Source organism: Oncorhynchus nerka, linkage group LG14 (assembly GCF_034236695.1).
Source record: "Oncorhynchus nerka isolate Pitt River linkage group LG14, Oner_Uvic_2.0, whole genome shotgun sequence".
Lineage (NCBI taxonomy): Eukaryota > Metazoa > Chordata > Actinopteri > Salmoniformes > Salmonidae > Oncorhynchus > Oncorhynchus nerka.
The window spans coordinates 52,727,470-52,744,306 of NC_088409.1; the positions used below are offsets into that span (position 1 = coordinate 52,727,470).

General features: G+C 41.2%; 1 protein-coding gene across 1 annotated transcript in view; it reads right to left on the reverse strand.

Annotated features, from left to right (window-relative positions):
• Positions 1–16,837, reverse strand: part of LOC115141459 (ATP-binding cassette sub-family G member 1-like) — a 54,305-nt gene that overhangs the window by 4,864 nt on the left and 32,604 nt on the right. The window contains exons 6-14 of the mRNA XM_029680340.2: positions 16,364–16,509; positions 10,590–10,713; positions 10,196–10,310; positions 9,745–9,890; positions 9,491–9,592; positions 9,115–9,283; positions 8,824–8,924; positions 5,244–5,402; positions 4,546–4,664 (exon numbers count right to left, since the gene is read on the reverse strand). Coding sequence (XP_029536200.1) covers positions 4,546–4,664; positions 5,244–5,402; positions 8,824–8,924; positions 9,115–9,283; positions 9,491–9,592; positions 9,745–9,890; positions 10,196–10,310; positions 10,590–10,713; positions 16,364–16,509 — 1,181 coding nt within the window. The remainder of the gene's footprint in view (positions 1–4,545; positions 4,665–5,243; positions 5,403–8,823; positions 8,925–9,114; positions 9,284–9,490; positions 9,593–9,744; positions 9,891–10,195; positions 10,311–10,589; positions 10,714–16,363; positions 16,510–16,837) is intronic.

Genomic DNA, 16,837 nt, shown 5'->3' on the forward strand with positions numbered 1-16,837 from the left:
TGTATGAAATTGATTAGAATCATAAAATTATAATCTGATGATGTGTATAGTTTTAGTCAGAATTAGATTAAACAATGTATCTGTATAGTGGAAAAACACAGACTGTCTGAGCAAGGCGTAGCTTAGGATTTGAACTTGTATGTGTGCCAAAGAAAAAACCTGAAGAACAATTCAACTGTTTGAACCGACCTGGCAGGAACTCTGAGAAAACGTATGAGGACAGGGAGTACTCCTCAAGGTTTCCCTAATCTCGGGGGAACGGAACTGTCGGCTGGGTAGTGATACAACTATGGAGAAGGATAAGGATTCTCACGACGCCAGGACAGCGGAGTCAATCACCACCTTCCGGAGACACCTGAAACCCCACCTCTTTAAGGAATACCTAGGATAGGATAAAGTAATCCTTCTCACCCCCCCCCCTTAAAAGATTTAGATGCACTATTGTAAAGTGGCTGCTCCACTGGATGTCATAAGGTGAATGCACCAATTTGTAAGTCGCTCTGGATAAGAGCGTCTGCTAAATGACTTAAATGTAAATGTAAATGTAAATAAAACGAATCTACTGCTGGTGTGTATGTATGTGCACAGCTATAAAATGGATGTCTTAGTATAATGGATTTATTTCACCTTTATTTAACCAGGTAGGCTAGTTGAGAACAAGTTCTCATTTGCAACTGCGACCTGGCCAAGATAAAGCATAGCAATTCGACACATACAACAACACAGAATTACACATGGAATAAACAAAACATAGTCAAAAATACAGTAGAACAAAAGAAAACAAAAAGTCTATATACAGTGAGTGCAAAGGAGGTAAGATGGCGAAGTAATTACAATATAGCAATTAAACACTGGAATGGTGTGCAGAAGATGAATGTGCAAGTAGAGATACTGGGGTGCAAAGGAGCAAGATAAATAAATAAATACTGTATGGGGATAGGTAGATAGATGGGCTGTTTACAGATGGGCTATGTACAGGTGCAGTGATCTGTGAGCTGCTCTGACAGCTGGTGCTTAAAGCTAGTGAGGGAGATATGAGTCTCCAGCTTCAGAGATTTTTGCAGTTCGTTGGCAGCAGAGAACTGGAAGGAAAGACGACCAAAGGAGGAATTGGCTTTGGGGGTGACCAGTGAGATATACCTGCTGGAGGGTGTGCTACAAGTGGGTGCTGCTATGGTGACCAGTGAGCTGAGATAAGTCAGGGCTTTACCTAGCAGAGACTTGTAGATAACCTGTAGCCAGTGGGTTTGGCGACGAGTATGAAGCGAGGGCCAACCAACGAGAGAGTACAGGTCGCAATGGTGGGTAGTGTATGGGGCTTTGGTGACAAAACGGATGGTACTGTGAAAGACTGCATCCAGTTTGTTGAGTAGAGTGTTGGAGGCTATTTTATAGATGACATCACCAAAGTCGAGGATCGGTAGGATGGTCAGTTTTATGAGGATATGTTTGGCAGCATGAGTGAAGGATGCTTTGTTGCGATATAGGAAGCCAATTCTAGATTTAATTTTGGATTGGAGATGCTTAATGTGAGTCTGGAAGGAGAGTTTACAGTCTAACCAGACACCTAGGTATTTGTAGTTGTCCACGTATTCAGACAACTAAAGTCAGAGCCGTCCAGAGTAGTGATGCTGGATGGGCGAGCAGGTGCGGGCAGCAGGTGCGGGCAGTGATCGGTTGAATAGCATGCATTTAGTTTTACTTGAAATTAAGAACAGTTGGAGACCACGGAAGGAGAATTGTATGGCTCGTCTGGAGGTTAGTTAACACAGTGTCCAACGAGGAGCCAGAAGTATACAGAATGGTGTCGTCTGCGTAGAGGTGTACCAGAGAATCACCACCAGCAAGAGCAACATCATTGATGTATACAGAGAGGAGAGTCGGCCTGAGGATTGAACCCTGTGGCACCCCCATAGAGACTGCCAGAGGTCTGAACAACAGGCCCTCCGATTTGACACACTGAACTCTATCAGAGAAGTAGTTGGTAAAACAGGCGAGGCAATCATTTGAGAAACCAAGGCTGTCGAGTCTGCCAATAAGAATGTGGTGATTGACAGAGTCAAAAGCCTTGGCCAGGTCGATGAATACGGCTGCACAGTAATGTCTCTTATCGATGGCGGTTATGATGTCGTTTAGGACCTTGAGCGTGGCTGAGGTGCACCCATGACCAGCTCTGAAATCAGATTGCATAGTGGAGAAGGTACGGTGGGATTCGAAATGGTCGGTAATCTGTTTGTTAATTTGGCTTTCGAAGACCTTAGAAAGACAGGGTAGGATAGATATAGGTCTGTAGCAGTTTGGGTCTAGAGTGTCACCCCCTTTGAAGAGGGGGATGACTGCGGCAGCTTTCCAATCTTTGGGAATCTCAGATGATACGAAAGAGAGGTTGAACAGGCTAGTAAATAGGGGTTGCAACAATTTCGGCAGATAATTTTAGAAAGAGAGGGTCCAGATTGTCTAGCCCGGCTGAATTGTAGGGGTCCAGATTTTGCAGCTCTTTCAGAACATCAGCTATCTGGATTTGCGTAAAGGAGAAATGGTGGGGGCTTTGGCGGGTTGATGTGGAGGGTGCTGGGCAGTTGACCGGGGTAGGGGTAGCCAGGTGGAAAGCATGGCCAGCCGTAGAGAAATGCTTATTGAAATTCTCAATTATAGTGGATTTATCGGCGGTGACAGTGTTTCCTAGCCTCAGAGCAGTGGGCAGCTGGGAGGAGGTGCTCTTATTCTCCATGGACTTTATAGTGTCCCAGAACTTTTTTGAGTTAGTACTACAGGATGCAAATTTATGTTTGAAAAAGCTAGCCTTAACTTTTCTAACTGCCTGTGTATATTTGTTCGTAACTTTCCTGAAAAGTTGCATATCACGGGGCCTATTCGATGCTAATGCAGAACGCCACAGGATGTTTGTGTTGGTCAAGGGCAGACAGGTCTGGAGTGAACCAAGGACTATATCTATTCCTAGTTCTAAATTTTTTTAATGGGGCATGCTTATTTAAGATGGTGAGGAAGGCACTTTTAAAGAATAGCCAGGCATCATCTACTGACGGGATGAGGTCAATGTCATTCCAGGATACCCCAGCCATGTCAAAAAAAGAAAGGCCTGCTTGCAGAAGTGTTTTAGGGAGCGTTTGACAGTGATGAGGGGTGGTCGTTTGGTCGCAGACCCATTATGGATGCAGGCAATGAGGCAGTGATCGCTGAGACCTTGATTGAAAACTGCAGAGGTGTATTTGGAGGGCGAGTTAGGTAGGATGACATGTCCGTGTTTACGGATTTGGAGTTGTACCTGGTAGGTTCATTGATAATTTGTGTGAGATTGAGGGCATCAAGCTTGGATTGTAGGATGGCCGGGGTGTTAAGCATGTCCCAGTTTAGGTCACCTAGTAGCACGAGCTCAGAAGATAGATGGGGGGCAATCAATTCACATATGGTATCGAGGGCACAGCTGGGTGCATAGGAAGGTCATTAACAAGCGGCAACAGTGAGAGACTTGTTTCTGGAAAGGTGAATTTTTAGAAGTAGAAGCTCGAATTGTTTGGGTACAGACTTGGATAGTAATACAGAACTCTGCAGGCTATCTTTGCAGTAGATTGCAACACCGCCCCCTTTGGCAGTTCTATCTTGGCGGATAATGTTATAGTTAGCGATGGAGATTTCAAGGTTTTTGGTGGTTTTCCTATGCCAGGATTCAGACACAACTAAGACATCCGGGTTGGCAGTGTGCTAAAGCAGTGAGTAAAACAAATTAGGGAGTAGGCTTCTAATGTTAACATGCATGAAACCAAGGCTTTTACGGTTACAGAAGCTAGGTACTGCAGGACCTGGATTCTTCAGAACGTTCTCGTGAATAAATACTTTGATTTTTGTAAGCTGGGACTCTGCTTCATTCAACCAGAATCTTACAAACTCTAGGTTGCAGACTGAGTAGATTAATTGAAGTTTATGAACAGATAACAAAATTCACATAAAACCTTGGCTGCTCTCTCAAGAACCTCAATTGGGACTAGATTTCTGGTTGTTTTACATTTGTATACACAGGGCATGATGCTCTTTAACAATAAAATGCACTCCGTTGAATTCATATGCATGACACATTGCAAAAATACCATGCATTAAACATATTTGTTGTATGTAATCATTTGTATGGAGTATGGTGGCCATTGGCTCAACTTACCCAAAGCAAAAATGTTGACTATATTAGAGCACACAGTTATAAGGATGCACTTTCCATGCTAGGTTTAGGACCTCAAATTGTAGCTTAAATAGACCCCAACTGAGGTATAAAACAATCGTAAAACAATACATTAATTTGACTATGTGAATTTTTGGGGGGCCTAACTTGCTTACCAATTTTTCCAGTTTCTTCCTTCACATGATATCTTCCTAAATATTGGGTCACATTATTCATTTTGTGTATGGTTTCCTAGAAGCAAGGAGTGGCTCAATTAACCCTTTGGCTCAACATAACCCACTTTCCCTTACTGTTCAAGTGCCAAAAAAATCAGGGCCCTTGAAAGTCTGAAAAGTATCTGAAAAACTAGTTACCTGACATATGAAATGTATGACATCCACTGAAGATACCACGGAATTGTGTCAAAACTGACAAAGAAGCCAGAGAAAAGCAGCACGGGTATGGCAGTCACCGGACCTACAAACGTGGCAACCTGAGACATGGACAAGCGCAAAATCAGAGGCAGCACGTGACTCACTGTAACCATCTTACATGTACATATTGCGGTTAATCGTCTGCTTAGAATAGAATTGGGTACCACCCTGAGAAACATATAATTATATGCATATACTATAGGTTGGTACTGTGTAAATACGAAATATAGTAAAACATATATAAAGATATGTTTAATTAATTTTAAAAAGTTGTATTTACAGATTCAAATTAGAAATGTAGATGGGGGACAGGTGAGAGGGATACAGCAGAGAGTGTGAGTGGTGGAACAGGGGATAAAAACGCTGTCTCCAGGGGCATACAGTATGTGGTACAGGGGCGGCACTGTGCTTAGACCAGCCCCAGGACAAAATATATATTTTTATTTGACCCCCTTTTTTCGCCCCAATTTCGATCTTTTTTTCATCGCTGCAACTCCCCAACGGATTTTGGAGGTGAAGGTTGAGTCATTCGTCCTCCGAAACATGACCCGTCAAAGCGCGCTTCTTAATTAACACCCACCCGCTTAAGGTATAGCAGTTATTATCTCGTGTTAGTATTGAGAGAATGGAGGACATGCCTGTAGCGAGGTGGAAGCCGCTCCTATCAGCAGGCCCAGAGACTGGGCCACAAGAGAGGTGAGGACTCCCAGGGCCAAGAAAAGGATGAAACGTACAGCGTCAGGCGGCTGGGACGTCATCCAGTAGACGATGCTGCAGTAGGCGACTGGGAACACTATCTGTGAAGCAAAATAAGAAAATACTTGATTGTGTATTTGTGGACACAGAAATGGTCTTTTCAGCTTTTTTTTCTCGACCCCCAACACATGCACGCACAGTTGCATACACGCCCAACCACACATTGACAGATTGGAAGGACAGCGTCAGTGCAACACCCCCAGGGTTGTGTAGGTGGTTTTATGTACCTTGGTGAAGGGCACAACACCAGGAGAAGCTGTTGCTGACTAGGATTGTGATACGGCCATCTCACATTCCTCATGTTCAGCCAACAGTACCTCACCATGGAAAACACACTGTGTATCATTGAAGCATTAAACTAAAACACAAAGCCAAGCTTTTTGTGCTTTGAAATAATAATTTTGAAATGTTGAAAAAAAGCCAAATTAGATGTAATTCAATACAATAAATGAAAACATGCAGTAAACCTCTGGTGAAGCGTAAATTATAAAGAAATGTATTTAACCTTTATTTAACTAGGCAAGCCAGCCTGTTAACCTGTTGAACCTATGGGGGCACTGTGTCATTATTGGATAAAAAGACGCGCACGTTTTAAGCGCAATATTTTGTCACGAAAAGATGCTCGACTATGCATGGAATTGACAGCCTTGGAAAGACACAACTCTGACGTCTCCAAAACTGCAAAGATATTATCTGTGCGTGCCCCAGAACTAATGCAACAGGCGAAACCAAGATGAAGTTTCATACAGGAAATGCCCCGGATTCTGAAGGTGCTGTGTTCCAATGTCTCCTTATATGGCTGTGAATGCGCCAGGAATGAGCCTGCGCTTTCTGTCTATTCCCCGAGGTGTCTGCAGCATTGTGACGTGTTTGTAGGCATATCATTGGAAGATTGACCATAAGAGACTACATTTACCTGGTGTCCCGCCCGGTGCCCTGTGTGCGTAATCTGTAGGTCCATGCGCGTTCCATTTCTTCAGAATTGAAAGTAAACTGCCACGATGGATTTTATCGTCGATAGATATGTGAAAAACACCTTAAGGATTGATTCTAAACATCGTTTGCCATGTTTCTGTCGATATTATGGAGTTAATTTGGAAAAAAGTTTGCGTTTTAATGACTTATTATTATTATTTTTTCCTTACCCAAACGCAATGAACAAAACGGAGCGATTAGTCGACACAAATAATATTTTTTGTAAAAACGGAACATTTTCTATCTAACAGAGTCTCCTCATTGAAAACATCTGAAGTTCTTCAAAGGTAAATTATTTTATTTGAATGCTTTTATGGTTTTTGTGGAAAATGTTGCATGCTGAATGCTAATGCTAAATGGTACGTTATAGCCATCAATACTGTTACAAAAATGCTTGTTTTGCAATGGTTGAGAAGCATATTTTGAAAATCTGAGATGACAGTGTTGTTAACAAAAGGCTAAGCTTGAGAGCAAATAGATTAATTTCATTTCATTTGCGATTTTCATGAATAGTTAACGTTGTGTTATGCTAATGAGCTTGCTGATAGATTTACACAATCCTGGATACAGGTTTTTTTTTCGTAGCTTAATGTGACGCAGAAAACGGAGCGATTTGTCCTAAACAAATAATCTTTCAGGAAAAACTGAACATTTGCTATCTGAGAGTCTCCTCATTGAAAACATCTGAAGTTCTTCAAAGGTAAATGATTTTATTTGAATGCTTTTATGGTTTTTGTGGAAAATGTTGCATGCTGAATGCTAATGCTAAATGCTACGCTAAATGCTACGTTAGCCATCAATACTGTTACACAAATGCTTGTTTTGCAATGGTTGAGAAGCATATTTTGACAATCTGAGATGACAGTGTTGTTAACAAAAGGCTAAGCTTGAGAGCAAATAGATTAATTTCATTTCATTTGCGATTTTCATGAATAGTTAACATTGCGTTATGGTAATGAGCTTGAGGCTGTAGTCACGATACCGGATCTGGGATGGCTCGACGCAAGAAGTTAAGTCTACCCCCTACTTTTTCGAACATTCTGTTAAAAATCGCGCAACATTTCAGCGTCCTGCTACTCATGCCAGGAATATAGTATATGCATATGATTAGTATGTGTGGATAGAAAACACTCTGACGTTTCTAAAACTGGTTAAATCACGGCTGTGACTATAACATAACGTGTGTTTCATCAATCGAAAAGCGCAAGAAAAACTGATCACCAAAATCTGGAAAATATATCAATGCGCCACTTGCATGTATTGTCTATTAGAAATCAAATTACATGGGGCTGAGATTGCAAGTGCTACAGCTTCCACACAATGTCGCCAGTCTTGTCAATTGCCTGGGCTTTGTTTCTTGGTCAAACGAGTGAGAGAGAGCCCATTCCTTCCGGTCTCCGACAGGATGTTTTGGATGAGAAATTTCCGAACATGATTTCAAGACGTGGAGCTATTGAATACACATCGCCCCGTGATCAATTTGATAGATTATTAATGTTTACTAATACCTAAAGTTGGATTACAAAAATATTTCGAAGTGTTTTGTGAAAGTTTATCGTCGACTTTTTTAATTTAAAAAAATGACGTTGCGTTTTAAAACGGTCTTTTTTCCTGGATCACACACTCTTCATAGATCGATATTTAGGGTATATATGGACCGATTTAATCGAAAAAAAGACCCAATAGTGATGTTTATGGGACATCTAGGAGTGCCAACAAAGAAGATCGTCAAAGGTAATGAATGTTTTATATTTTATTTCTGCGTTTTGTGAAGCGCCGGCTATGCTAATTATTTTGTTTACGTCCCCTTCAGGTATTTCGGGGTGTTGCATGCTATCAGATAATAGCTTCTCATGCTTTCGCCGAAAAGCATTTTAAAAATCTGACTTGTTGGCTGGATTCACAACGAGTGTAGCTTTAATTCAGTACCCTGCATGTGTGTTTTAATGAACGTTTGAGTTTTAACGAGTGCTATTAGCATTTAGCGTAGCGCATTTGCATTTCCAGATGGCTAGATGGGACGCATGCGTGTCGGGTCGACTTAAGAGGTTAAGAACAAATTCTTATTTACAATGACAGCCTACCGGGGAACAGTGGGTTAACTGCCTTGTTCAGGCGCAGAATGACAGATTTTTACCTTGTCAGCTCGGGGATTCGATCCAGCAACTTTTCGATTACTGGCCCAACGCTCTAACCACGAGGCTACCTGCCGCCCCAAAAGCCTGTAATGTTATTGTGGGATTTGTCTGAAATTCTGAAACAGAATTACTTTTTGACCTCGATGCTAAAGCCCCTTTGAGCTCCCATAACAGGTTTCTTTAGTTACAATACCTTTGCTCTTTTCAGTGAATGATAGAATCGTAATGTTTTTTTTGTGTGTTTTTTCTCTATTTTTGCATTTTGATGAAATACCAACTTACAGATTTTTTGGGACACAACACACTACTAAAAATGATCCTCCAGAGTTATTTGTGACATTGTTATTACCTGGAAGGGGAGGTCTGCCATAGTCTTGGCCAGATAGTAAGCCTTCAGACTGTACCAGTAGTTCAAGTGCTCTCTTAGGAACACTCCCATCTCCAAAGGGACTGCAATTTAGAGAGATGGAGAAAGCAGGCTCATAGTAATCTCATTTCGGTAATCAGAAACAGTGCAAGGTACATCTCAGCAAAGTCTACTTCTAACATACTGTATACAATGGCTTATGACTGTTGTGAATTCATGCACTAAATCAACGCATGCAGATGTCTGTCATTAAGAAGAGCTGAGAATACTCACACGTCAGAACAGTAGGCATTAGAGCAGCAAACATGAGGAAGAGCATGGAGAAGAAGAGGAAGCCGGAGTTGCTGAGCACTTTCTTGGCATCGTTGCCGATGCCCAGATAGAGCAGGCCAATCAGAATCCCAATCCCAATGTGAGAGGTGATTCTTAGGTGAGTCAGCACCTGTAGGACCAGAACAGTCAGAGAAAAAAAATGTTTATATATTTTCCTATCCATTGTGCTTTTGCTATTATTCTTCTGTTATTATTTTCATATGCTTTTAATTTTATTAAAGTGTTTGGGGTTCATTATGTAACATTTGGTTATTTTAAAGGGAGGCGGAAGCTGTTGCAGCACAAAATCAAATCAGTGTGCGGAAGTATGTCTTACTGTATCTCTAATGATGCATTGAAATGTCCTTTTGAACAGGATGCAGAACTGAGTCAGACAACTGGCCGAGAAACTGTGGCAGCCCTCACCGGAAGGGGAATCCTGAGCGAGAGAGAGAGAGAGAGAGAGAGAGAGAGAGAGAGAGAGAGAGAGACTGCATAACCTGAAGTGCTTTGACTGAAAATATCACCTCAATGAGATTATTCATTTCAACCCATTGAGAGCTGTAGTAATACACTAAATCCCCCTTTTACCTCCTCAGAAGATTTGTGCCACAGGAAGGGGTTGAGGGGTCCATCATCCATGTCTGTCTTGTAGACCTGCTCACATTTTCCATCCTGCACGGCCTTCACCAAAAGAGCCGTCTGATCACCGTACTCCCCAGACGCCACCTCCATCACTGGGATCAAATGGAGAAAGAGGTACGCATGTCACAGAAACCCCAGTGAATACTGCATGAGGAACCAATCAATCAATCAAATTTATTTATAAAGCCCTTCTTACATCAGCTGATGTCACGAAATGCTGTACAGAAACCCAGTCTAAAACCCCAAAGAGCAAGCAATGCAGGTGTAGAAGCACGAACCATCTGTAAAGTTATTCTGAGAAAATTCATTTTCGGATGAACTAATAGATATAATAGTTTCTAGAATGCTTTATACCACATTTGACTTGTTTCTCATTAAACTGGTTAGAGTTTCTCACCAAAGTCTGCAGGATTGTGGTATGTTGGGCAGTTGAGCCCCAGCTCTCTAAGGTAAGGTACCAGGTTAGGCACTTTCCCTCTGTAGATACACTGGCCCTGGCTAAGGACATACAGCTAGGGAGGGAAACACAGGGGCACAAAGCAATCAGGATACAGTACATTAATTTAGCAGACCATTCATTTAGGGACCATAAGTATTGCGCCACATGTGTGGCTACATACATTTCCAACTGTGATCCTGTGGTTTCATTGGGCCTTTCATAGATTCCCATGCAGTAGACTTGCTTGAATCCCAGATCTGTTTATGTTATCACGCCAATGGCGTAGGAGTTGGTAAGACAACTCAAACAGATCTGTAACTCAGGCTAGCAGTAGGCCAGGTTGGAGGCTGACCTTGTTGAAGAGCTCAAAGAGCTTGGCGCTGGGCTGGTGGATGGTGCAGATAACGGTGCGGCCACCATAGGCCAGGGCCTTCAGCAGAGACAACACCTGGAAACAGGAGGAACTGTCCAGGCCACTGCAAAACAAGGTATAGGGGCCAAGGTTAGTATATGGTGGACAATGTCAAAACAAAGAATAGATTGGCTTTTGCACACCTAAAGTAACATCTTAGATCATCATCGTGGAGAAGCAAACAAGTGAAGTGAACTGGGAGAAGAACATTGCATAAACTTGAACTATTTGGCACGTTAATGACACAGCAACATACTTGTCCATGCCTTTCTTGAAGAACTGTTTCTTGGGGGAAAACGTTACCGACAACTAATGTGAGTTGGTACAGAATCCTGTACAGTCCTTTCCATGACCAGTGTCTCGTTACCCCTCATCCCTTTTTCTACATCTGTTTCAAGGAGCCTGCAATCAACAATTGCTCAGAGTGGGCACAAAGGGGGCTTTCACAATGACTAACATTAGCTACTTAAGTTAACATTCTTGTTTGTGATCTAATGGTCCTACCACTGGGCACTGATATTTTGAGCAGGTGAGAAGATTCTTTGGATTGGGAATGTGTATCACAGTGCAGTTAAGCAGTCGGAGGCGGCTGAGAGAGAGGATAAAGAGGCAGATGAAGTGTCCGTCTTAGAAGGCATCAGAGGATTGGACATGAGGAATTAACTCCCTTTAGGAGACGCTGCATGCTGCTGCTCTCAAAAACAGTTTCTCCTTCTTGATTGATTGAGAAGTCATTGAAAATCAAATTAAATATTTTCTAGAATATTGAATTGGAATGGCAGGTTACTTCATGAATTGGCTGACATGCATTCAAATTGACCCCAACCCTGTTTCAGCATAATACAAAAATCCCTATAAAAATCTGTCAGTTTTAAGCTAGAGATAGCTGTATTTGCATTGGATGCGTCTCAATCCACTGCATCTGCCAAAGTCACACTTCCCTATCTGCAGTGAAAGGTAACAGAGCTGGAGAGGTGTTTGTCAGACCATGAGACATCCCGAAAACTGGTATTTTCACAAAATCGTCTTGTATTATGACCACCGGCGAAAGTAGAATGTCAATCTTGGTGGGGCTAACTCAAAACACATTTTTTAGATGCAAGCCTCTACACAACAAAGCCACTACACAACACAGCATTAAACAATACATTAATTAAACTATAATGGTGACAAATGTCACCCACAAACTGTTAGGGCCAACACCTTACCACTGTTACACCTGGCTATCAGAGGAGCCTTGTCTGGTAGCGAAACAGTTCATTCAGCCTTATTTACTGCCTTTAAAAAGAACATAGCTGATATGTCTGACTTGCTTAAACAAATTAGATTTTTTACTGACAATTACAACTATGGCATAATGGGACGGTGAGCGGATAAGAGGCTAAATGTAATTTTGATTAAGACGTTAATGAGTGAACTAGGACGGACATAGTCATATTTGTTCAGCACTTTTGAAATGTACAGCGACAGAATTCAGAACATGGGTCATTCTTACAGTATTCTCTGTGTACACCAAGTCAGAACCATAGGAAAAATAAAGGGCAGACAATGAAAGCTCTTTCAATATTCGATGATGACATTTCTCTAAAACATGCTATAGGCTAAATGTGCCCCACCAAGTCAGAACAGTAGGCTAAATTATGAGGGGAAAAGGGACCAAATTATTGGGGTGAGGTACATGGGCACAACATAAACTTAGTATGACTTTCTTAGCTACAGTACCCCTGGCATACCTCTGGCATATAACATCATTTATGCAGCAGCATACAAGGCATTTTTGGACCTTGTTGTGCTGTGCTTCACTTGAACAGGAAGTGGTGTGGCGGTCCTTCGTGGGCAAATTTTGTCATCAAAGTCTATCATTCTCTGGATTTATGGTGCTTTCAAGACAACTAGGAACTCAGACAAAAGAAGGTTGAATAATGATGTTAGTGATCTTCAGGTCGGAGCTCAAATAAGAGGCCAGAGTCCACGACTTGGAATTCTGAGTTGGATGACCATTCAAAATGTATTTTCCTAGTCGGAGCTCGTTTTTCCAAGAGTTCCCAGTTGTCTTGAACTCACTGAAGTCTGAGATTTCCCATTTCCTAGTTTCCAGTTGTTTTGAAAGCGGCAGAAGTCACGCTGGATCTATTTAAACTTGTAAAATAAACCCTAAAACCCAGACTTGGACCACACATCCAATCCACTGAATAGCAGGCTAGTGGGTGTTTTGCGATGCCTGCTGTTAGCCACTGATTCCCTCCAAACCACTCATTGTTGAATTTGCGATTTACATCTTGTTGTGTAATGTTTATGTCCAATGGCTGATGAGCACCGATACGTTTTATCTATAATTTATATTTATATGACAAGGATTGAAAAGGATTTGCCAGTAGATTGTTGACCTGATTCATGATGATGAATGCTAGCTTGCTAGCTAAGATTTTGAAAGTATGATGTTGATCAGTCCAATCAAAGCTACTGTAGATCTATCGTGATTTGACGTAATTTTATCTGTGGCCAATGCCCTTGAGCCTTCTTGGATGGGCACTTCTAATGTACAGTAAATCTATCGCAGCACCCAAGTGGCTTGAATTTTTGAGGTCTCCCCGTAGATTTTGCGGTGACATAGTGTCCCCATTAGTGACAGAACACTGAGCCAATCACGGTGCATCTAGAGAACATTACCAACCCCTTCGCTCCGTATTTTCTGCTGGTTACCCCACCACCACAGAAATCACTAAGATAGGCTGAAACACTTGCAATTTGGAGCTGCCTGACTCAAGAAAGCAAAAAAGAGACATGCGGCTTTATAAACTAAATTCTTAATTGTTGATATTGTTTGCAAACTGATATGTGACATGTATCAATGCCAATATAACATGTAAAACAGGCCATTCGGAGCCCCACCTGTTTAGCTGGCGACGGGTCGCAGCTGATTATGAACAATGTTCCCTCTAAACTGCGCATGTGCGTGGTCGCACACTTCCTCCAGGACTGCCACACAGAAGAAATGCCAGGCCGCCCAGAGATACTGTGTCTGTTACTTGAACTCTGTGAAGCCTTTATTTGGGCTGCATTTTCAAAGTTCATGACATTTTCCGCATTGACTTTTCTTCATGTCTAAAAGTAATGATGGACCGTCATTTCTCTTTGCTTATTTGAGCTGTTCTTGCCATAATATGGACTTGGTCTTTTACCAAATAGGGCTATCTTCTGTATACCACCCCTATCTTGTCACAACACAACTGATTGCCTCAAACGCAAATGAACTTTTAACAAGGCACACTTGTTAATAGAAATGTATTCCAGGTGACTCCCTCATGAAGCTGGTTGAGAGAATGCCAAGAGTGTGCAAAGCTGTCATCAAGGCAAAGGGTAGCTACTTTAAAGAATGTATTTTGATTTGTTTAACACTTTTTTGGTTACTATATGATTCCATGCGTATTATTTAATAGTTTTGATGTCTTCACAGTGTAGAAAATAGTAAAAAATAAAGAAAAACTCTTGAATGAGTAGGTGTGTCCAAACTTTTGACTGGTACTGTACATGCCGGTTGTTTTGCTCTAGGACGCCCACAGCGTTACAAGACTCGTTTGAAGGTCCCCCGGTACCATTTGAAAACATGTATGGAAGTAAACAGTATATGGAGACTGTTTAGTGCCTAAAATAAGAGGTTAAATACATGTAAAAAAAAAAAAAGATCAGGAAAAAAAGATCAGGAAAAGTATATATATATATATATAATTTTTCTGATCTTTCTTCTATCTCTCAGATATAGAACAGACACTTCAGAACAAACCTCCTTTAGAGTTTTGGGGGGGCTATCTGTTATTCCATGTAGTAAACCTGTTATTCAATGCGTTTGTATGGGCTAATAGCAGTAATGCTTTAGCCAACACCATGTTTGAAAATAAGAAGGCATTTACTCAGTGATGTGTTGTGTTTGCCCCAATCATAAGGCTTTGCTTTTAGGCCAAAAAGTGTATCCCTTTGCAGTATTAATTTAGTGCCATGTTTCATACATATGCATGTTTTGGAATATTTTTATGCTGTATATTTGCATTCTTCTTTTCACTCACTCATTTAGGTCATTATTGCGGCGTCACTACTATGTTGTTGATCCATCCTCAGTTTTCTCCCATCACAGCCATTGAACTCTGTAGCTATTTTAAAATCACCAATGGCCTCATGGTTACATCCCTAAGCAGTTTCCTTCCTGTCCTGCAAGCTCAGTTCATAATTAACTTGACCATGCTTAAAGATATATTCAAATGTCTGATTTGTTATTGTTACCCACCTACCAATCACTGTCCTTCTTTATTAGGCTTTCAAAAAATATCCCTGGTCTTTGTAGTTTAATCTGTGCTTGAAATGCAATACTTGACTGAAGGACCTTACAGATGTTGTATGTATGGGGGACAGAGGGAGGGGTAGTCATTCAAAAATCACATCAAATCATATTCCTAATCCCAGGCAACAAAAACAACAAATGTACTTTACTGTAAGGTCATTTTCACCCTCGATTTATCACAGTGCCAAGAGACAAGTTAGTGTGCGCTTCAGGAGTAGGCAAATCCATACAGATCGTACAAATCGTAACCAAAGGAAGATAAAAGGCTGCTTTTTGGCCATTAAGGACTTTGGGACTCATCTTTGCCCCTGATGAGATTCAGTCTTTCCTAACCAGAAGCCAACTGGGAGAAACGATATTCAATTGCATCCTCTTTTCCAAAAGAGGATAGGTTAACCTTGGAATTGAACTTTCAGATTTATTTTGGTGGGGACACTGTCGTAGCAGAATCTGAATTATTTAGGTAACATTTCTAAGTAAAATGTTTTATTCATTTTATTGCATGCTTATGTGAGATATGTCATTAGAATGTCTATTTTTGGATAATAGTGTTGGCCGGTTGCAGTTATCTGTTCTCTGTCAGGGTTCAGTTACTTGGGCCACAGAAAGGGGAGAGGTCAAGCTTGTCTTCATATGTAAACATATCTTTTAAACCATGTGAAGGGGCGATTGAGGGGGAACCAATTATCTCTTGGCTCCACAATGTCTGTGTGCCAGTCACTGTGTCTCTGTGATCTTGTCCAGGAGGGGTGCATTTGATATATGCTAGTGGATGAGGAAATGTCTTGGTACTATGTTGTACCAAGAACGAGAAGTATAATCTCGTTTTAGGAGAGCAAACTGAACGATAATTTATAGCTAATGCTGTCTGGCTATGGGATACTCCTCTCTCAAGTAAAGTCTTCCTTTGTAATGTTCCCAAGATCTGTTATTCGTCATGTGAGTTGAGATGGGTGTGTCTTGGCTATAAATGATACTAAGAACTGTTTTGTAAGCACTCTCAGAGAATTCATTGATAGACACTGAATTGATCTGAGAGTCACAGTGTTGTGATGGAGCTTATAATAATTAAAGATGGACTTTATGATAACTCTGACTTGTTTGGTCTCATGATTTGGTAAATACAGGACATTTCCACTACAACACAAACACAAACAAGACAGAAAAAAACACACAAAAAGGAACACAAATAACACCTACACTCAACAACGACGTTGTATTGCCTGTACATCTCATGAAAGAATAGCATTGACTCTAAATATGGACTTTAGAGTGTGCTTAGGCCGTGGCACGTTATAATCCATTGTCACGTCAGGACTTTCCTTGCCACTGACACACATGCATGTGTTCTATACGATGTACAATAGGACCTTCTGACCTGGTGGGCTCATCAAAGAACATGATGGGAGGGTTGTTGACAAGCTCTAGGGCGATGGCCAGCCTTTTCCTCTGCCCCCCTGAAAGATGTGACGTTCGAGTTTTCACACACTCAAGCAGGCCCAGGGCCGTCAGGATCTCCGTCACCTTAAAAACAACACAGGAAGGTTACAAACACCTACATTGCATTTGGAAAGTATTCAGACCCCTTCCCATTTTCCACATTTTGTTACATTACACCCTTATTCTAAAATACTTTTTTGCTCTCATTAATAATGACAAAGTGATAACAGATTTTTAGATATGTTTGCAAATGTATTAAAAATTAAAAACAGAAATACCTTATTTACATAAGTATTCAGACCCTTTTCTATGAGACATGAAATAGAGCTCAGGTGCATCCTGTTTCCTTTGATCATCCTTGAGATGTTTCTACAACTTGATTGGAGTCCACCTGTGGTAAATTCAATTGATT